This window comes from Tamandua tetradactyla, chromosome 4 (assembly GCF_023851605.1).
Source record: "Tamandua tetradactyla isolate mTamTet1 chromosome 4, mTamTet1.pri, whole genome shotgun sequence".
Lineage (NCBI taxonomy): Eukaryota > Metazoa > Chordata > Mammalia > Pilosa > Myrmecophagidae > Tamandua > Tamandua tetradactyla.
Window position 1 is genome coordinate 23,109,253 of NC_135330.1, and position 22,892 is coordinate 23,132,144.

Sequence of the window (22,892 nt, forward strand, 5' to 3'; positions counted from 1 at the left end):
AGATTCCTATTTTTATTCATCTTTGTATCTCAGAAATATGGCTTTTAAAAAGAATACAAATAGTAGGGCAGAAGGATGAGTTCAAGAGTCTCTACCCTGTTTCTGACTATGTAAATGCTTAGTATTTCAATTTTGGCTCTAAAAATGTTCAAATGATTTCAAATGATACATTTCTCAACCTATATGTGAGAGGCACTGGGAGACAAGATGAAATCTTGGGGCCATTCCTAGCTTTTACGTGGAATTGCTAGGGGAAAAAAAAGTGATCATATTACTAAAGAAGCCATTCTCCCTTTAGATTTAAAATTTAAAAAATTTTGATTATGAAAAATATTCAGATACCTAATATATACAAATATATACCTTTCAGAAATTTGAATGACTGCAGTAAGATCCAAAAAGCTACTTAAAATTTTTAACATAAATGAGAAAAATATACTTGCCACTAGATGGCAGGATTTTCCGTTTTTCCAAAGGCCTAAGTCTGAGCCTAAGCAGCAAGAAATAGACTGGCCCTAAATGACCTGATTGTGCTTTCACAGCCAAATTTTTGAACAATAAAATTTTAAGACTACCAGAAATAAAAGTTTCCAACTAATCCATTTAAGTTAAGTAGAAATCCATGTATTTCAGATCTAATTCCTGCTAAATACATACCAGGTATGTTTAACTGGGAAGAAGAAAAGTAAATAAAATTTGTCTTAAGACCCATTTCTGCCATTTCCCATCCTTCCCTCCCTTTTCCCTAACCTCTACTGTTTCAATTAGGAGAATGAACTTAAATTCATTTCAACAGACATTGAAAAAGAAGGAATTTAGCATATATAACTAAAATTTAGAATTACCATAAAATTGACCAGCAACCTCCAATTGTTACATCAATTGTTCCTCACAAAAATGTTTTAAGGTAATCTGAACAGAAATAATCATTCTGATTTTATAGATGGGAAAACAACTGCTCAGAAGGATTACACATCATGAGTCCAGAAGGGCTGAAGTCAGAACTAAAATAAGGATTCAAATTTTTAGATTTCTAGCCCTAGATCAGTTTCTTTGTAGTATACCAGGTTGCTTTTTCAAAATAGACAGAGAAGACAGGACAGAATAATCTGTCTCTAAATAACTTTAGGAGAGGTCACCTCTACCTTTCTCAGTATACACTGGCAATAAACCTTGAATTTTAACAATTTTTAAAAGATATGAAACAAGAATTACTGTGAGATATTTTAGATAAGTATTAACAGTGCCTCTTACTTGTAGAACACATAGTAATTTTAAATGTTTCCCTTTCAATATACCGGGCAAGTAAAAATCACCTAAAAAAACTCTTTCGTTCCTCAGATGTGGCCTGTCTCTCTAAGCCAACTCGGCAGATGAACTCACTGCTCTTCCCTTACATGGGACATGACTCCCGGGGGTGTAAATCTCCCTGGCAACAAGGGACAGAATTCCTGGTTTGAGCCAGTATGCAGCGTTATAGGATTGGAAAGCCTTCTTGACCAAAAGGGGGAAAAGAGAGACGAGACAAAATAAGGTTTCAGTGGCTGAGAGATTTCAAACAGAGTCAAGAGGTTAGCCTAGAGGTTATTTTTATGTATTATATAGATATCCCTTTTAAGTTTATGGTGTATTAGAGTATCTGGAGAGAAGTACTAGAAACTGATGAGCTGTGTTCCAATAGTCTTGATTCTTGAAGGTGACTGTATAAAGATATAACTTTTATAATATGACTATGTGATTGTGAAAACCTTGTGTCTGATTCTCCTTTTATCCAGGGTATGGCAAATGAGTAAAAAAAAAAATGGCTAAAAAATAAATAAATAATAGGGGGATAAGGAGTAAAATAAATTGGGCGGATGTGCTTGTTTGTGTGTGTGTGTGTGTAAGCTTTTACAACAGAGAAAACAAGGGATAAAATTTACATATATCAGAGAACCCTCGAGCCGTTATATATGCATATGGAAATACATTTTAAAGAATATAGAAATATCAAGAAGGCACAGCACACAAGATGAGTCAGGACAGATAACAATAGAAACTTAATTAGGCAAAGTGCCTAGTATTACAGAATAGACGAATTGAACAGCATATTTTAATAACTACAATTTCCCATATCTCATTAACAGAAAGTCTTAAATAGCAACAGCTTTTGGAAATGAAGTAGCTTAGACAGTTTTTGCAGGAAAATGAATAAAGGTTCATGGGAAATGCTGGAAATATTTCTGGATAATAAGATATATCTATCTTGTTTCACCATCAAGAAAGGTACTAGGTGAAAATTACAGCAGAAAACATAATATCCCTGTAGAAATTATCATGCACACCCACATGAAACATGCAGCTCTTTCTGCCACACCAAAGAGTAGAATTTATAAAATAAAAAAGGTCCCAAAAAAGGCAATTAAATTATTAAAATTGGAAGAAATTAGGAGTCTCTGATCTTCAAAGACATGAGCAGGTCAGAAAAATATTTTCCCAAGTCCATAAGATCATAAATTTTACAGGTAGGATGAAAATAGGCACTGAAAGATTGAACTTTAGGTAACCTAAAGTTTCACTAAATCAGATACAAGGAAAACTAAATATTTGGATGGAACAGGGAAAAAACATGAAACATATTATCCCAACGCATTTAGAATAAAATACAAAATCCTTTCTAAGTTCCATTACCTCAGTGTTACTCTGACTCCTACCTCCTCTCAGATCTCTTTTCTTCTAAAAGTCTGTGCACTAGTTGTCAACTCTGCCTGGAATGCTCTTCCCTTCAGTCTCCATGTGGCCGGCTCATTTTTGTAACTGAGATCTCAACTTAAAAGTCACCTTCTAGTGGAGACCTTCCTGGACAGTCCTACCTAAGGCTTCCTGCTTTTGGAACCACCCACTATCACATTACTTAGGTTTATTTTCCTCTTGCACTTGTATTAGTTTGTTAAGCTGCCAGAACACCATATACCAGAAATGGAACAGCTTTTTAAAAGGGAATTTAATAAGATGCAAGTTTACAGTTTTAAGCCTATAAAAATGTCCAAACTAAGGCATCCAGGTAAAGATACCTTAATTCAAGGAAGGCTGGAATACCTCTGTCAGCTGGGAAGTCACATGGCTGGCATCTGCTGGCCCTTTGTTCCTGAGCTCAGCTGCTTTCAGCTGCTGTTACTGTTGGAGTTTCTCACTTTGCTTCTCTGGAACTGGCTTTCATCTCTTGGCTTCCTTGGCTCTCTCCAGGGTCCGGCTTGCTTAACATCTGATGGCAACATCTGCTGGGTTCCAAGCATCTCCAAACACCTGTGTCTTTGTTCTGAAAGTTGGCACCTGTGTCAGCTCTACTCTCTCCAAAATGCTTCCTCTTTTGAAGGACTCTGGTAAACTAATCAAAACCCACCTAGAATGGATGGAGTCATATCTCCATTTAGTTAAAAGGGTCGCACCCATATGTCACATCTCTGTGGAGATAATTTAATCAGAAAATTCTACCTACAATATTGGATCAGGATCAAAAGAAATGGCTGCTCCCACAAGACTGGATTAGGACTGAAGCGTGGCTTTTTGGGGGTGCATAATACTTTTCAAACCTTATCACATGAGGTGACTGCCTTCATTTATTTGTTTACAGATAATGTGTCTCCACAATTAAGAAAAAAAAATGAATTAAAAATTACTTGATCAAGGAAGCATTCCTTAACCCCCCAGGTTCAGTCAGATCACCCTATTTTAATACACATTTCCATTCTACCTTGTAATTTTCCTTTTATAACAGAACTTACACTTATAATTTACTATCCAATATCAACTTTACTCTATAAACTCAATGAGGTTTGGAGTCATTATAAATCCATTAATGGAATAAAGTACTCAAGAAATATTTGTTTCAATGGTTGAATAATTGGAGAATTAGAAAGACAGTATGGGGGATGAAAAAGCAGAGAAAAAGAAAGAGCTACAATGTAATGAGGGCAAATTAGGGTGTTATATTAACCAGTTGCTACTCAGTTTTGCACACACTACTGGTTTCTATAAAAGCAAAATATAACAGGGTCTAGCCTAACATTCATAATAAAATTTATAGGAAAAATCTATTTTTTTGTTTCAGATTTCTAATTTAGGATGTATAGTTTCTAATTCATTTCTAGTCAATGATCCTGCCTAGGGTTTTAGAACTCCAGCCATTTCCAATTAGCAGCTCCAGGAACAAAAGAAATTCTGGATCAATGAGAAGCAGGTGCTGAAGGCAAAAACAGTAAAACTATTTAGAAAAAAAATTTTAGATAAAAGTTGAAAATTGAAAACCATCTCATGGAATAAAATCCTATTCTTTATTTAGTAACCATGAAATCGTCTTTGAAAATGCTCTCAACAGCCAGCCCTCCTCTCCCTCTTTCTCCACGGGCGGCGCTCCCGCCGCCAGCCAGCCAGCCCTCCTCTCCCTCTTTCTCTGCGGGCGGCGCTCCCGCCGCCAGCCAGCCAGCCCTCCTCTCCCTCTTTCTCCGCGGGTGGCGCTCCCGCCACCAGCCAGCCAGCCCTCCTCTCACTCTTTCTCCGCCGGCGGCGCTCCCGCCGCCAGCCAGCCAGCCCTCCTCTCACTCTTTCTCTGCCGGTGGCGCTCCCGCCGCCAGCCAGCCAGCCCTCCTCTTCCCCCTTCTCTGCCGGCGGCACACCCACCGCCATCTTGCCCTTCTCTTTCCCCTCCTGCTCCGGCGCTCCATCTGCCATCATATCCTTCCCTTTCCCCTCCTGCTCTGGCGCTCCATACGCCATCTTATCCTTCCCTTTCTCCTCCTGCTTCGGCGGCTCTCCAACCACCACCGTGCCCTCTGCCGCCTTCACCAGCTCCTCCGCCACCGTCCTCGACAGCCTTGCCACCCTCACCTTTCCTCCTCCAGAACAGCTACTGGGGGAGTGGAGACGATAAAGAGGAGCTCCCGGAGCCATGACGGAGATCAAAGGGACGGCGTGCCCCATCCTGGAAAGGCTGACTGTCTGGGAGAACCAGCTCCGATGAGATCGTTGAGGGGCGCAGGCTTTCCCGGGCGGGACGGCAAGCGGCCGGAGTCCCTCCCTTCCTCCTTCCCAGGCCAGCTGGCAGAATTGGGCAGGCAGTCCCCTCGGGCAGCAGCGGCTGGCGCACCCACCACGCGAGGCCTCCCGGACCAACCGAGAGAGTTGGGTCAGAAATTCCCAGACCGCGGAGAACGGTGACCGGGGGGGTCCCTTCCAAACACGTGACTCCCCGGTCCAGCTGGGAACAGTGCACTCTCCCGGGCCGTGGCGGCTGGTGCCCTCCCGCCACGCTTGGCGCCCCGGGCCGACTACGAAATTCGGTCGGGCGCTCTCCCGGGCTGCGGTGGCCGGTGACCCTCCCCGCGTTCGGACCCCTGGGCTGGCTGGCACTCTTCCAAGCCGCTTCGGCTGGCGAACCTCCCCCACGGCGAGAGTTTTCCAAGGTTAAAGGACCCACAGCACCTTTTGCTGGTGGGACCCGCAGACAAACATGTGCCACGAGCACCACCTACTGGGCAGGTTAGGAAAGACAGAACCCAGAGATTTCACAGTAGGATCTTTCAGCCTGTTGGGTCAAACACCCAGGGAAGTCTGACTAAATGCACAGACGCCAGCAGAGGATAACGGATAACGCTCAGAAAATTGAAAATATGGCCCAGTCAATGGAACAGACCAATAGTTCAAATGAGATACAGGAGCTGAAACAACTAATGCTGAACATACGAACAGAAATGGAAAACCTCTTCAAAAACGAAATCGATAAATTGAGGGAGGACATGAAGAAGACATGGGTTGAACAAAAAGAAGAAATAGAAAAACTGAAAAAAAAAATCACAGAGCTCATGGAAGTGAAGGATAAAGTAGAAAAGATGGAAAAAACAATGGATACCTACAATGACAGATTTAAAGAGACAGAAGATAGAATTAGTGATTTGGAGGATGGAACATCTGAATTCCAAAAAGAAACAGAAACTATCAGGAAAAGAATGGAAAAATTTGAACAGGGTATCAGGGAACTCAAGGACAATATGAACCGCACAAATATACGTGTTGTGGGTGTCCCAGAAGGAGAAGAGAAGGGAAAAGGAGGAGAAAAACTAATGGAAGAAATTTTCACTGAAAATTTCCCAACTCTTATGAAAGACCTAAAATTACAGATCCAAGAAGTGCAGCGCACCCCAAAGAGATTAGACCCAAATAGGCGTTCTCCAAGACACTTACTAGTTAGAATGTCAGAGGTCAAAGAGAAAGAGAGGATCTTGAAAGCAGCAAGAGAAAAACAATCCATCACATACAAGGGAAACCCAATAAGACTATGTGTAGATTTCTCAGCAGAAACCATGGAAGCTAGAAGACAGTGGGATGACATATTTAAGTTACTAAAAGAGAAAAACTGCCAGCCAAGACTCCTATATCCAGCAAAATTGTCCTTCAAAAATGAGGGAGAAATTAAAACATTTTCAGAAAAAAATGATTGAGAGAATTTGTGACCAAGAGACCAGCTCTGCAAGAAATAGTAAAGGGAGCACTGGAGTCAGATACTAAAGACAGAAGAGAGAGGTGTGGAGAAGAGTGTAGAAAGAAGGAAAATTAGATATGATATACATAATACAAGAGGCAAAATGGTAGAGGAAAATATTACCGAAACAGTAATGATACTAAATGTTAATGGACTGAATTCCCAACCAAAAGACATAGACTGGCAGAATGGATTAAAAAACAGGATCCTTCTATATGCTGTCTACAGGAAACACATCTTAGATAAACATAGGTTGAAAGTGAAAGGTTGGGAAAAGATATTTCATGCAAATAACAACCAGAAAAGAGCAGGAGTGGCTATACTAATACCCAACAAGTTAGACTTCAAATGTAAAACAGTTAAAAGAGACAAAGAAGGACACTATATACTAATAAAAGGAACAATTAAACAAGAAGACATAACAATCATAAATATTTACGCACAGAACCAGAATGTCCCAAAATACGTGAGGAATACACTGCAAACACTGAAAAGGGAAATAGACACATATACCATAATAGTTGGAGACTTCAATTCACCACTCTCATCAATGGACAGAACATCTAGACAGAGGATCAATAAAGAAATAGAGAATCTGAATATTGCTATAAATGATCTAGACTTAACAGACATTTATAGGACATTACATCCCACAACAGCACGATACACCTTTTTCTCAAGTGCTCATGGATCATTCTCAAAGACAGACCATATGCTGGGTCACAAAGCAAGTCTTAACAAATTTAAAAAGATTGAAATCATACACAACACTTTCTCGGATCATAAAGGAATGAAGTTGGAAATCAATAATAGGCGGAGGGCCAGAAAATTCACAAATATGTGGAGGCTCAACAACACACTCTTAAACAACGAGTGGGTCAAAGAAGAAATTGCAAGAGAAATTAGTAAATACCTCGAGGCGAATGAAAATGAAAACACAACATATCAAAACCTATGGGAGGCCGCAAAGGCAGTGCTAAGAGGGAAATTTATTGCCCTAAATGCCTATATCAGAAAAGAAGAAAAGGCAAAAATGCAGGAATTAACTTTCCACTTGGAAGAACTGGAGAAAGAACAGCAAACTAATCCCAAAGCAAGCAAAAGGAAAGAAATAACAAAGATTAGAGCAGAAATAAATGAAATTGAAAACATGAAAACATTAGAGAAAATCAATAAGACCAGAAGCTGGTTCTATGAGAAAATCAATAAGATTGATGGGCTCTTAGCAAGATTGACAAAAAGAAGAAGAGAGAGGATGCAAATAAATAAGATCAGAAATGGAAGAGGAGACATAACTACTGACCTCACAGAAATAAAGGAGGTAATAACAGGATACTATGAACAACTTTACGCTAATAAATACAACAACTTAGATGAAATGGACGGGTTCCTGGAAAGGCATGAACAACCAACTTTGACTCAAGAAGAAATAGATGACCTCAACAAACCAATCACAAGTAAAGAGACTGAAGTAGTCATTCAAAAGCTCCCTAAAAAGAAAAGTCCAGGACCAGACGGCTTCACATGTGAATTCTATCAAACATTCCAGAAAGAATTAGTACCAACTCTCCTCAAACTCTTCAAAATAATCGAAGTGGAGGGAAAACTACCTAATTCATTCCATGAAGCCAACATCACCCTCATACCAAAACCAGGCAAAGATATTACAAAAAAAGAAAACTACAGGCCTATCTCTCTAATGAATACAGATGCAAAAATCCTCAATAAAATTCTAGCAAATCGTATCCAACAACACATTAAAAGAATTATACATCATGACCAAGTGGGATTCATCTCAGGTATGCAAGGATGGTTCAACATAAGAAAATCAATTAATGTAATACACCATATCAACAAATCAAAGCAGAAAAATCACATGATCATCTGAATTGATGCAGAGAAGGCATTTGACAAGATTCAACATCCTTTCCTGTTGAAAACACTTCAAAAGATAGGAATACAAGGGAACTTCTCTTAAAATGATAGAGGGAATATATGAAAAACCCACAGCTAATATCATCCTCAATCGGGAAAAATTGAAAACTTTCCCTCTAAGATCAGGAACAAGACAAGGATGTCCACTATCACCACTATTATTCAACATTGTGTTGGAGGTTCTAGCCAAAGCAATTAGACAAGAAAAAGAAATACAAGGCATCAAAATTGGAAAGGAAGAAGTAAAACTATCACTGTTTGCAGATGATATGATACTATACGTCGAAAACCCGGAAAAATCAACAACAAAACTACTAGAGCTAATAAATGAGTACAGCAAAGTAGCAGGTTACAAGATCAACATTCAAAAATCTGTAGCATTTCTATACACTAGTAATGAACAAGCTGAGGGGGAAATCAATAAACGAATCCCATTTACAATCGCAACTAAAAGAATAAAATACCTAGGAATAAATTTAACTAAAGAGACAAAAAACCTATATAAAGAAAACTACAAAAAACTGCTAAAAGCAATCACAGAAGACCTAAATAGATGGAAGGGCATACCGTGTTCATGAATTGGAAGACTAAATATAATTAAGATGTCAATCCTACCTAAACTGATCTACAGATTCAATGCAATACCAATCAAAATCCCAACAACTTATTTTTCAGAATTAGAAAAACCAATAAGCAAATTTATCTGGAAGGGCAGGTTGCCCCGAATTGCTAAAAACATCCTGAGGAAAAAAAACGAAGCTGGAGGTCTTGCGCTGCCAGACTTTAAGGCATATTATGAAGCCACAGTGGTCAAAACAGCATGGTATTGGCATAAAGATAGATATATCGACCAATGGAATCGAATAGAGTGCTCAGATATAGACCCTCTCATCTATGGACATTTGATCTTTGATAAGGCAGTCAAGCCAACTCACCTGGGACAGAACAGTCTCTTCAATAAATGGTGCCTAGAGAACTGGATATCCATATGCAAAAGAATGAAAGAAGACCCATATCTCACACCCTACACAAAAGTTAACTCAAAATGGATCAAAGATCTAAACATTAGGTCTAAGACCATAAAACAGTTAGAGGAAAATGTAGGGAGATATCTTATGAATCTTACAATTGGAGGCAGTTTTATGGACCTTAAACCTAAAGCAAGAGCACTGAAGAAGGAAATAAAGAAATGGGAACTCCTCAAAATTAAACACTTTTGTGCATCAAAGAACTTCATCAAGAAAGTAGAAAGACAGTCTGCACAATGGGAATCAATATTTGGAGACGACATATCAGATAAAGGTCTAGTATCCAGAATTTATAAAGAGATTGTTCAACTCAACAACAAAAAGACAGCCAACCCAATTACAAAATGGGAAAAAGACTTGAACAGACACATACCAGAAGAGGAAATACGGATGGCCAAGAGGCACATGAAGAGATGCTCAATGTCCCTGGCCATTAGAGAAATGCAAATCAAAACCACAATGAGATCTCATCTCACACCCACCAGAATGGCCATTATCAACAAAACAGAAAATGACAAGTGCTGGAGAGGATGCGGAGAAAGAGGTACACTTATCCACTGTTGGTGGGAATGTCAAATGGTGCAACCACTGTGGAAGGCAGTTTGGCGGTTCCTCAAAAAACTGAATATAGAATTGCCATATGACCCAGCAATACCATTGCTAGGTATCTACTCAAAGGACTTAAGGGCAAAGACACAAACGGACATTTGCACACCAATGTTTATAGCAGCATTATTTACAATCGCAAAGAGCTGGAAACAGCCAAAATGTCCATCAACAGAGAATGGCTAAACAAACTGTGGTATATACATACGATGGAATATTATGCAGCTTTAAGACAAGATAAACTTACGAAGCATGTAATAACATGGATGGACCTAGAGAACATTATGCTGAGTGAGTCCAGCCAAAAACTAAAGGACAAATACTGTATGGTCCCACTGATGTGAACGGACATTCGAGAATAAACTTGGAATACGTCATTGGTAACAGAGTCCAGCAGGAGTTAGAAACAGGGTAAGATAATGGGTAATTGGAGCTGAAGGGATACAGACTGTGCAACAGGATTAGATACAAAAACTCAAAAATGGACAGCACAATAATACCTAAGTGTAAAGTAATCATGTCAAAACACTGAATGAAGCTGCATCTGAGCTATAGGGTTTTGTTTTTTGTTTTTTGTTTTTTTTGGTTTTTTTTTACTATTATTATTACTTTTATTTCTTTTCTCTATATTAACATTCTATATCTTTTTCTGTTGTGTTGCTAGTTCCTCTAAACCGATGCAAATGTACTAAGAAACGATGATCATGCATCTATGTGATGATGTTAAGAATTACTGATTGCATATGTAGAATGGTATGATTTCTAAATGTGTTAATTTATTTTTTTTCCGTTAATTAATAAAAAAAAAAAGAAAATGCTCTTAAAACAATAACCTCCTGAAAACGAAAATTCACATTGCTATGGAAACACTGTCATATCAAAAGAAAAAAAAAATAACACAGGAATTATGACCAAATTCTTTACAAACACTCAAATCTGCAAGTGAGTGAGCATGTGTGCACACATATACATAAGTACGTGCACACACACACACACACACAAACATCCTGGAAGAACCCAATGCATGCTCATCCTCTTAACTGCAGATTTATACTAGTAAGTTTCTTTCAAAAGGGAATAGTTGAAAATGTCTTCATTTTGCTTTGGTTCTGGAGTAAGGGGATCCTGTTTGTTAGATGAAACATAGAAAAGTGTCATAAAGCTTCTTTGTTTGTTTAGATTCTCTTCCCAGTTCACTTGCCTGGGTTTTCAATACTCTCTTCACCATCTTGAACATTCCCTTTTCCCAAGTGCTTAAAGTTCCCTTTCCCTTTGGTCACAAAGTTTGGAAGTTTTAACTTTCTTGGGAAATAAATAAGCCATTAGTACACTATTTCTGCAACACAGTACCCAATTCTGTACAGTATTTCTGCAACACAGTACCCAAATCTATAGCGTATAGAAACACAGAACATTTGCTATACCTAGAAGCAGGAATAGACCTTTTTTCTACCGACCCCCTAGAACTTCTTAGAAGTCAGCTGGCTGCCACTTCTGCTCTGTCTTCACCACCCTACTATCACTTGTGTCTACTACCGTCTCTCACTTGGGTAGTGAAAAATTCTAACTGGTCTCCCTAAATTCAGTGTGATTACCCTCTCTTCCATTCTCTTCACTGATATCAGAGTGATTTTTAAAATTCAAATTTGATTCTATCATTCCTCTGATGAAAATCTTTCATTGTTTCCCCATTATCTGTCAGATAAAATCTGTCCTCTGATTTCTACCTTCCCATCCTCTTCAGCCTCAGCACAATCCACTCCCTCTTTGTTCTCTACTTTCCATGATCCAGATACAGAAGGTAGTTTTACCTCTTCATATTCAACCTAGACCACTCCCGTATCAGTCCTAAATGCACACTGGTCCCTTTGCCCCAAATAATTGCCCATCCCCCCTCTATCTAGATAATTACCACAATTCCATCAATCATTCCTCATGGAACACACACACCCCAATACGCTCATCTCCAAGACCTTCCCAGTAAGGATTAGGATAGATTTTGTTACTAAATGCTCACATTATACCTTGTAATTCTTTGCAGCATTATCACAATTATTATTAATCAGAATTTTTTTTTCTGCTGGTTTATAAACACCAAGAGACGTCTGATCATGTCTGTCTTATTCAGCATAATCGCAGTTTTCATCACACTGCCTGGGACACAACAGGAATTTAATTTGTTGAATGAATAGATGAATTAATTAATCCATTCTGGAAACTGGCAACCAAGATTGTAAAATCCTTAAGGAAAGATCCCTTGGTTCTTTATACTGTTGTGTTGTTTAACTTAGTAAGCAAGTGTGAATCTGCATAAAAATTAATGTCCTGGGCCAGATAATAATTTATCCAAAAAGTAAATGTCTTTTAGATCCCAACTTAAATATTGTCCAGGGTGGGCAGGGGAATTAAAGAAGAAGGGAAAGTTATGTTTGGAAGATGGGTTTAAGAAATGAAAGCAAGATATTTCAGGAGCCATATCAAGAGAAATTTTATCCAAGACAGCCTAAAGACTCCTTTCTGAAACAGAAAGTGAGACTCAACCTAACAAGGGAAGTTAAGGTCATAATAAGAATACAAGTCCCATACAAGATCAAGGATCAATCATATGGAAGAATGGGAAGCAAATTTAGCCCAAAAGAGTGTGAAGAGATTTGCAGCAAGAGGTTCAGACTGAATCCAGGGATATGGAGTATTCAAACCACGAGAGTGTTCACTTCATTCCCAGAATATCTATGCTGACCTAAAGGAGCCAGCCAACTTCATGATGATCTCCTTGCTTCCTTCAGTCAGAATCCATCTCTCTTCTGCTAAAGAGAGATAGATCACAAGAGTGATCTGCGTGCACCTCTCCTGTTGCATTCAGCACATTTTGTCTTAGATTAGAATTGTTTCTTGGATTGTCCTTACTAGCCTGGGAGTGTTCTGAGGCCCTTTATAATTCATATTTGTATTTCCTTGCCTTCACAAGGAGAAACACAATATTTAGCATTTGGTACCAAATATTGGATAATTGAATCACAATCTTCCCCTGCTATTTTGCTGACTTATTGTAAGGGTTGTATAAGATAAATGATGTACAAACAATTTCATAAACTGCAGCATGTGCTACAAATATATGCATTAACTATATATCCAAGGCTGCATATTACTTAATATCCAATCTCCCACATGCTTAGATGAGAAGGAAATCTAGTCTTTCTCTTCCTCCAGTGAAGGCACCTTTATGGTCTGTTCAAAAATCCTAGGAGGACTTATTCAGTTCAATGGATTCATCCTGGTAGCTCTCATAAGCTGCTGAAATGAGAAAGCCTGGACAACCAAAAATCAAAGGCTATGGTGACTCTTGCCCAGGAATCATTGTTGCTGATGAAACACTGTTCCTATTGCCACTGTGGTTGATCCCCATGATAGTTCTTCAGAGTATGTAGGAGGGGGCTCCTTTCCTACAGTTCTATGTATGGCCATGAATAATCCTTGCCAAAAATAGTCTAATCCACAAACTTAGCACATAGTTATCAGTTCTATTTATTTGGATGCATCCCAGCAGGCACGGAGTCAGGAAGAGTTTCAGCACCATTCACAAACAGTGCTGCTTTCCAATAGTTTAGGTTTGTGTGTTAGGTAAGGTCACTATTTCAAACTTGCTCTTCCCTGATGGTGAATCAAGTCTATGGAGCCTTTTCTGTTCATCTCCTGTGCAATGAGGCCATGTAGTTTCATAGGATGTTTTAATAAATTTGAACCACATGGAAAGGGGTCAAATTCTCTATTGTTATACTCTTAGAATGGCATTCTGGTCTGATGTGTGTTGTCCTAACATTTCTCCATGAAACTCCAAACTGCAGTACCAATAGAGTTGAAGTCCATATGGACTTCATCCAGAACGATCACTTAGTACTTGATTTTTCACTTATGTAATAAAGAACGAAATCTACTATTTTTCCAAATAAAAGAAGGGATGTCCCAGCAGTGAACTGAGGCCTCCACCAACAGAAAATAAACACACCACACTTTTTATTAATTGGTTCTCCAACTTCAAAAAGTACCACCTTCACTAGGTATTTTATTATATATCTTCACTAGGTACTTTATTATGTATGATATTAAAGTTCTAGAGATGTTTACATTATAGTGGGCACTTAATAAAAAACAAACAATAATGATGAAATAATAATACTGATGAAAACAGTAATGTGATTGGTTTGGGTCTCACATAATTCATTCTAGAGCACCCATTCATTCAATATCATTTAATTAACATCCACCCTAGATTTATTTAGTAGCTATCATGTACCATGTGTTTCTCTTGCCCCCTCCAACCCATTCTCCTCACTGCAAAAAGAGTAATTTAAAAATAAATAAATAAATATGATCATGCCCCTTACCTCTAGGTAAGGACCCAGAACCATACAACTATTGCTCTTTGAAGAAAAGACCAAGCCCTGAGCCCCCACTACAAGGCTCTGCAGGTTTTGGCTCTTGCCCACCTCACCAGCCCTCTGCTGAACCACAGTGCCCTGAAATCACATTGCAGCCTTCAGACTTCACCTGAAACAGTTCCTCATCATTTGACTACCTCATATTCATTCTTTAGAACAATGTCCAACAGAGCATCTGTAATGATGGAAATGGTCTGGAGTTGTACTGTCTAATCCAGTAGCCAGTAGACACAGGTAGCTACTGAACCCTCCAAATGTGGTACATTCAACTTAAGAATTAAATTTTAAGTTTAATTTCATTTTAATTAATTAAAATTTAAATAGCCACATACAGCTAGTGGCTACTGAACAGCACAGTTCTAGTACAGTTGCCTAACTCTACTTCACAAAATAAGGTGGTTCTTTCTAATTATCACAACTAGAATTTCTGTCCAGAACCTAACTCTGATGCTAAAAGCTACAAATGTAACAAAGAAAATACAGACAAACATTAATTAGATAATTCAATTGCAGTGATCAAGACAACACACCAAAAGAGAAACAATCTCAGCTGCTTTTACATGGAGACCAGCAGTCTACTGATAGTCTACTATAATACGTATACCAGTGACTAGAAGAAATATAGAAGAGGAGCATCCATGTCTCTCTCTTTTTCTAAAGGCTTACTCCTTTATTCTCATAAAAGATTGACAGCAAGTGATGAAATGTAGTGAGAAAGACCTGGATGCAAAAATAAACTTTAAAATGCTATTCCACACAATTTTAGGCTTTTGTTAAATTTAGAACTTTTTCTTCCACATAACAAAAAGACCGCCACCTGGGCAAAGGAGGAATAAAAAAAATCTATATGCCTTGAGAGTTCATCTGTTTTACCTTTTAAAGTATATACTGTTCAAACTACACTGTAGCTTGAACTCTGCGGATCATGACTCAGAATAAGAAATCTATTTTACCTTATAACACAGTACAACACACAGAACACACATAGAACTTGAAACAAAAGTTTCATGAAATGGAAGTTATTCTTACCATATGCATTACAAAATGATAAACTCTTATTTTACATTGTCTTTTTTTTTTTTTTTAATGTTGGCTACATACCACAAATTGATTTCATGAACAAGTAATAGGTCACAATCTACAGTTTAAGGAACACTGCTGTGGTACATACCCGTGGTCTGGCATCTGCCTACTTCTCTAACTGCTTCTCAGGCTATTCTCCACCATAATTCCCCTTCTGTAGCTGCACCTCACTACTCCATCTTCCAGTCACTATTCTTTTTTGACCTCTAAACCGTTAAGGTCAGCTCCTGAAATATGGCAAACTCTGCTACCTCAGGGCCTTTGGTCTTGTCATTAATTAGTGCTGCCTGGAACACTTCCCCCAGATCATTTCACCAATAGCTATTTGTATCATCTAGAATTCAGCACAAAGGTCACTTTCTCAGAGGGGCCTTAAGCGATCACGCAATTTGAAAGTACCACCTCACTCTGGGTGGGGGCAGGGAGTCACTGCTCTTAGAGTTGTTGGGAGGCCTGAATAACAACTAAATACAGCAAGCACACACACAATTATTCAGCAAATGTCATTTTCCATCTTCTTATGCCTTTGCACAGGCCAAGGCATCCAAGTTATGGAAATTCTATTCCATTTGCTTCATGTCTACTCTCTAGCCCTTCATTGACTGTGAAAAGTAAGAATTCTATCCTCTAATCTTGGCAAATACTTTGTATTCTCTCAGAGTACTTACCACATTCTTCCTTTTAATTTTTACTCATTCAGTGAATATTTGAGTGCTTCATATAGCCTAAGCAATAGCAGTGAATAAGATAAAGACCCACTCCTCCAGGAATTCACAGTTTAGTAAGGTTAACAAGCTTATAAACAATTAATTTCAATTGAACATGGTAAGTACGATAAAAAAGATGTATACAAGGCACAGCTACAACAACAAAAAAAGAACGAAGAGTCAACTCTCTTTGAGTAGGGAAGAAAAGCATCACAGAAGAGACACTTATCCAGGGTCTGGAAGGATCAAAAGGAGTCTGACAGGCAAAAAAGGTGTAAAGATACATCAATGTAGAAGGAATCACACACAAAGTAGGGAGAACAGCCATATCACCCATTTGAAGTGCTTGGTATGTTGAAGGAAAAGCAAGTGATTAAAAAAAGTGTCTGGGAAAGGGAGAGGCAAGAGTGAAGGTAGGCAAGATAGAGAAGTGATAGATCAGGAAGGGCCTGTATATCATTCCAGACACCTCATATTATATTATAAGGAATAGGGATCATTCCCTTATTTTTTTTTTGCATGGACAGGCATCGGAAATCGAACCTGGGTCTCCAGCATGGAAGGCAAGAATTCTGCCTGCTGAGCCACCATCACACTGCCCAGATCATTCTTCTTTAAAGAGGTAAGTAACATCAACAGATTTGGGTTTTAGAAAATTCCTTCTAGTGGCAGGAAAAAATAATGGATTAGAGAATTGCCAGACCAGACTGTTAAAGACATGAGGCAAGAAATGAAGACTTAAACAGGATTTAGTGAACAACAGAATATGGAGATTATAGAAGGGGGAGCAATGTAGGATAATTCTGATTGCTGTTTTAGGTTATAATATAGTAGTAACATTAATTAACTTGTTGAAAATAGGAGAAATCAGGAGGAAAGACACATTCAATTTTGGTCATGCCAAATTTGAACAGCCATGTCTAGGAATTAACTGGAGTTAGGCTTTAGCATGTCTGAACTGAAAATTAAAATTTAGTAATGAAAGCATAGGTGTTAGAAGAAGCCCAGGAATGTGGACAAAATCACCCAAGGAAAAAAGTGAAAGTGATTAAGGAGTTAATACCAGAGAATGGCATTTAAAAAGCAGGCAAAATCAGTGAAAAAGAATGCATTGTAAGTTTCAGTTGTCACAGAGAGAATAAGAAAATTACATTTTGAGAAATAATTATTGAATTTGGCACTTTATAGGGCCATTGGAGACTTAAGCAAGAGTAACTTCATCAAAATCATTAGAGAGGAAGCCAGCCAGTGTTGAGGATGAAAGGGAAGGGACAGAAGTTTATGCAAGTGGGAATACTATGCTTTCAAGCAATAAATTAAACAAAGCATGGGGCAAGTGCTTTTGTTTTATTTTCACTTTCTTAAAATGTATGATTTAAGCACTGAGGAGAAGCAAGTGGCGAGGAAGAGGAAGAAAGCACAGGAAAGAAAAAGATAGCCAGAAGCAAAATATATCCTAAGGATGGGAGGGGATGAGATCAAGAGCAAAAATAGACACACCTCTTTCTCTGAACTAGGAATACAAGAGTAAAGAATGGGTAGAAATATAGATAAATGTGTAGGATGGGGACATGAGGTTGAAGAAACTACCTGTTAGACTTGTCTTTCTGCTTGGAAAAGAGGAAGGAGGAGGGGGATGCACAGAGTTTATAAGATGGTGACGATTTGAAAGGGCTCTCAAAGAAAAGGGCAGGGGCAAACTGGCATAACTAAAAGGACTGCTGAGCAGTAATGGGGAAAGAAGAGGTTGTGGGCTGGACTCCTTTTAAATTCATATTGAGCCCCCACTACAAGGCTCTGCAGGTTTTGGCTCTTGCCCACTTCACCAGCCCTCTGCTGAACCACAGTGCCCTGCAATCACATTGCAGCCTTCAGACTTCACCTGAAACAGTTCCTCATCATTTGACTACCTCATATTCATTCTTTAGAACAACAATGTCCAACAGAACATCTGCAATGATGGAAATGGTCTGGAGTTGCACTGTCTAATCTAGTAGCCGGTAGACACAGGTAGCTATTGAACCATCCAAATGTGGTGGAGGGTTCAAGCCAACCATCTGTTTACCCTCCAGCGTTATTATTCATAATAAGCACTTTAAGCGAATTAACTAGAACCCTGTGAGTGGATTTAAATCACCTATAGATTTTTCTAAAATTCAAATATCCGACCCCATTCCTACTCATTTAGAATTTTAGGGAATGAAGATCACGCAAATGAAGTTTCAAGATCTCGAAGTGGTTCTGAAGTACTTTTCCTATTAAAAAGCACGGACCTACAACGTCATCAACTGGATAGAAGAGAGAGCTGATCCAAAGCGCAGCTATTAGTACAGCCTAAAGGCTGTATTACAGCCTAAGACAGGATAGGCGACAGTGCTCTGACACTCGGAAGAAGAAAGCTCCAAGATCTGGGGAAATTCGGGACAGTGTTGAGACAGTCCCGTCGACAACCACCGCATAACGTGAACGAAGTGCATTAAGGTGAAGCTAAGGGCTTGAAAAATGCAATGCTTTAAATGCTTGTTCAAAATAATGTTTCATTTTAAGCTATTAGATCCTAAATTTTCCATCACATTACTTTAGAGGCTTAGCAGTGCTAGTGGAATTAACGGTACTGCAGGAAATAGGGACAGCAAGGAGATTACAGGGACAGCTCCTGGAAAGGGGGAAAGAGATAACCAGGTCCTTGGAACCATTGTTCTGGCCTTGCCGATCACTCACCATAGTCTCAGGACCTCAGCACAACGATCCAGGGCTCTTAACAGGAAGACGCCACTAACAACATCACCCAGTTACTCTGGAAACAGAACCCCACCCACTGCCGAACACTGCGTAAAACGCTCCGCCCCACCCCTTCGTCCTTAGTGGCTACGAGTAATCGCAGATCCGCTTTTCCAGTCCACAGGGCCTCCTCTTCAGGCTGTAGTCTGGGCTACCGAACGCCGACTTCCGCTTTCCGCAGCTTCACCTCCGTCTAGTTGGAAGGTGACCCGGAAGTTTAAAGGAATATGCGGTTTAGGGTTCCAAATATTCTTGTATTTTACTTTTAAATAGGCACCTCACCTATTTCACTTTACTGAGACCTTACATAATATTTGTGTTCTGTGTTATTTTGTTTAAACTCTCCGTACAGTATGTTTACTTTTCTCTTTTGGAAAATATTCCGGAAGCGAAGCTCTGAGTAATCGGAAGTGGTTGTCAGTGACAGACCAGGTTAGAGTTAGGGCTACCTAGACGTGTCGGGTTCGGAATGGAAGAGGAGTGTGCGGAGAAGTTATCCAGTGATACCCGGCTGGATAATCTGTGAAGTGAAATCGGGAGAGGAAGAATCTTAGAGGTAAATACGAGAATGAGTTTGTGAGACCAAAAGCGGTATAGGAGAGGAACGGAGGTCGGGTTGGAGCTTGGTGTCCAGTCCCTTTGGATTTAGGGAGAGGTTTCCTGTTGTTCCGGGAAGGTTATTCATACAGGATCGGAACTTCGGGATCAACAGATATTGACACACTTGTCGCTTCTTCACTTGCCGCTTTCACACCAGTTACCAACTTTTTTACCCCTTTCTCACTTGGATTTGCCAGCGTGTTCTGTGTTTGTAAATTTCGCAGCACATCGTTTCTAACAACGCGGTTTCAGGAGTCCTTGCTATGACCAAGGGCCTTTGGATACCTGTGTTCAGAGCAGTAGATTGTAAGGGAAGGGGTAGTTGTGACTGTTAAGGAAGTTATTCATGAGAGACCCTGTGCTGAATCGTATTACGTACTCAGAGTAATCATATTTTTATGATGAAACCAGATGTCATCCTGGAGATGTCATCAAATGATATCATTGCCGTAGTATCGCCTTACTTCTCAGTTTCTACAGTGAGTCCTTGGTGGGTCTGCAAGGCCATACATATATTTCTGGAATGTATGCTCACTGTTTGCTTCTCTTTTTCTCTTAAAGACTACGCGGTTTTAGGGTAGGCCACGGTGGCTCAGCGGCAGAGTTTTTGCCTGCCATTCCAGAGACCTGGGTTCGATTCCCAATGCCTAACCATGTAAAAAAAAAAAAAAAAAAACGCGAAAAACTATGCCATTTTAACTTTATTACCAAGAATATGCAACTTATCTTCAGTAGTATTTTGTCATTTCATGTTGCAAAATGTCTTTGCAATACCAGCTTCTCAGTTCGTTGTGGATAACAGGGCAACAGGAAATAGTCAAACTAGAGCTGAGAGTATTCAGACTATCAATTTATTTCATGGCAAGGATAATTCTAATTCTTCAACCTGATACTCAGTACCAAACTATTCCTCACAGTTCTTAAGAATTAAACGTCTAAACAAGCATTATTTGAAGCTCCTCTCTGATAACATATTAATTATATCTCTTAGGAAAGTAATTACTTTTAAATTTCTGCTAAAACATAAAATTCCTGCTATTCTATTAGTGATTCAAACTGTAACTTCAGTGCTATTTTCTGAACTAAAATTCCACACATTCATCTGATAATTTGGAGTCTTCTGGTGAGGGCAGCAGGACAAAATATTAGGAGGTAACTGTTCCTGATTCTTTGAGACTTTTGGTAGCTGTAGTAACCCCACCTTTCTCATCTGTGAAAAAGGCATGTGAGGAATTTTAGTTCACCTGTGAGAAAGGTATGTGAGGGACACTTCCTTCCTAATTACAGATGCAATTAGAATATCATACTTAAATTAGAAGCGCTTAGTGAATGTGTTTATATGTTACATTTTGTTAATTCTTTCTTATGTGTACATTCTAGATTTATCAGTAGAAGCCTTGGGGTGAATTGTCATTGGTTAAGAGAAAAAAAATGACTACCATTGAAAGTTTAGAAACCAAAGGTAAGTATTCTTCTTTTGATGAAAATTGTTTTAAAACATGAAGCTTACAATCATGTGAAGTAATGTTTGAGCAGGTAACTAAATCCCATAGCTCCTTTTGAAATTATCCATGTTTCAAATCTCTTCATATTTATTTTTTGTCTACATTTCAGTACTTCAGATATACAACTGAATATAACATCTTGGGTAGTATTTATTAGATGACTACTCAAGGCTAAATACTTAACATAAAAGCTATACACCCTATCCATTAGATGATTAAGATTTAAATAAAAAAGAATGTTTTTTTGTAAGAGTTAAGTAGATGAACAAACAAATAGCAGGTATCAAAGATCTTCTTCTTGCTAAATCCAAACATCACTTGCTTGTCCCCTTACATATTATACTGTTAACTCTCCTCTACCTTTTCAAATACTTACCTTCTATGGTTCCCATGATATAACTCTTATTTTCAGCCTACTTTCTAGCCCTTCCTGTCTAGCATAGCAGCCACATCTATTTGAATTTAAATTAATATTTTTAAAAAACTAAAATTTCAGTTCTTCACTCACAGTAGTCACATTTCAGTTGTTCAGTAGCTACATGTGGCTAGTGGCTATTGTCTTGGAGGATATAGATATAGAACACATCAAACACTGCAGAGAACTCTGTTGAACAGACTATTCTAGCTGTTTCTTCATAAGCCTCCTCCCTTTTGGATTTATCCTTTAAATATCAATGATTTTCAGTCTCTTTTCTCTCTTACTCCCAGGGCACAATTCATTATCTATAGAAGTGACCTCCAATTCTTTCTATAGACCAAATCTCTTTCTTTTCTGATTCACACCCTCATAGCTTATTCTTTATTGGCCATCTTCATTTAAGTATAAGCAACAGTCTTAACATTTCCCAAAGAGAACTTCTCCTAGCCTAGCTTGCTGTCTAAGTAGAGTGAGTTCTAGAGGCTGAAGCCATCACTAAGAGATAGGAAACAATTTCCAAAAGACCATCTTTTCAGAAAGCAGACCGCCAGGAGAAAATTCTCCTTAAAGGGGGGTTAAAATGTGCTTAGGAGGCGAGGCAACAGTGGCTCAGTGGTAGAATTCTCGCCTGCATGCCAGAGACCCCAGTTCAATTTGTGGTGCCTTCCCATGCCAGAAAAAAAAAAAAAAAAGAGTCAAAATGTGCTTAGGAAACAAAGGAGAAAATAACTATTTAATTCAGCTGTATTCAGCAATATTTCATGTGTCACCAGAAGGCTTTTATAGTATTAGAATAAGCAAACTAAAGACTGTAGTGAAAGTAATAAGCCAGGATTAATGTGGATAAAGAACAATAAATGATACCTCATGTGAAAGGAGCTAGCATGGTGCTTGGCAAAAAGCAAATATTTGATACAGTGTTATGATTAGTAATTAAAAGTTGGTTATTGCAAGGCCTCTGTAAAACTAAATTATTTTTTATTATTTGTTATTATTTATTTGAAATGAGGATTAGCGTTACAAAGCACTTTCACATACATAATTTCATTTAATCTTTAATTGTCCAGTAAGGAAGATAATTCAACTATTAGTCCTATCCCTATTTAATATCAGCTATTGTTAGTTGTGAACAAAGTTATTTGTATTGTATAGCCTGAGAAAAGGCATACTTATCACACTTGACATTTGTCAGCAGCCTGCACTTCCTGTAAATACCTCAGAAGAGAAGCAAGATGTTTGATAGAACTTCCTCTCAGGGCATTTGAACAAAACT

General features: G+C 38.7%; 2 protein-coding genes across 4 annotated transcripts in view; one reads left to right on the forward strand and one right to left on the reverse strand.

The window, feature by feature from the left end:
- The window catches only part of NME7 (NME/NM23 family member 7), a 331,620-nt gene extending 312,321 nt beyond the window's left edge, over nt 1–19,299 (reverse strand). Inside the window, exon 1 of one of the 2 annotated variants that reach the window (XM_077156907.1) lies at nt 19,037–19,299. In XM_077156907.1, the coding sequence (XP_077013022.1) occupies nt 19,037–19,039 (3 nt within the window). In that variant the 5' untranslated portion in view covers nt 19,040–19,299. The remainder of the gene's footprint in view (nt 1–19,036) is intronic. The other variant, XM_077156908.1, reaches the window with a different exon arrangement.
- BLZF1 (basic leucine zipper nuclear factor 1) overlaps nt 19,198–22,892 on the forward strand; it is a 30,852-nt gene continuing 27,157 nt past the window's right edge. The window contains exons 1-2 of one of the 2 annotated variants that reach the window (XM_077156905.1): nt 19,198–19,652; nt 21,077–21,158. In XM_077156905.1, the coding sequence (XP_077013020.1) occupies nt 21,128–21,158 (31 nt within the window). In that variant the 5' untranslated portion in view covers nt 19,198–19,652; nt 21,077–21,127. Of the gene's footprint in view, nt 19,653–21,076; nt 21,159–22,892 lie in introns of those variants that run through there. The other variant, XM_077156906.1, reaches the window with a different exon arrangement.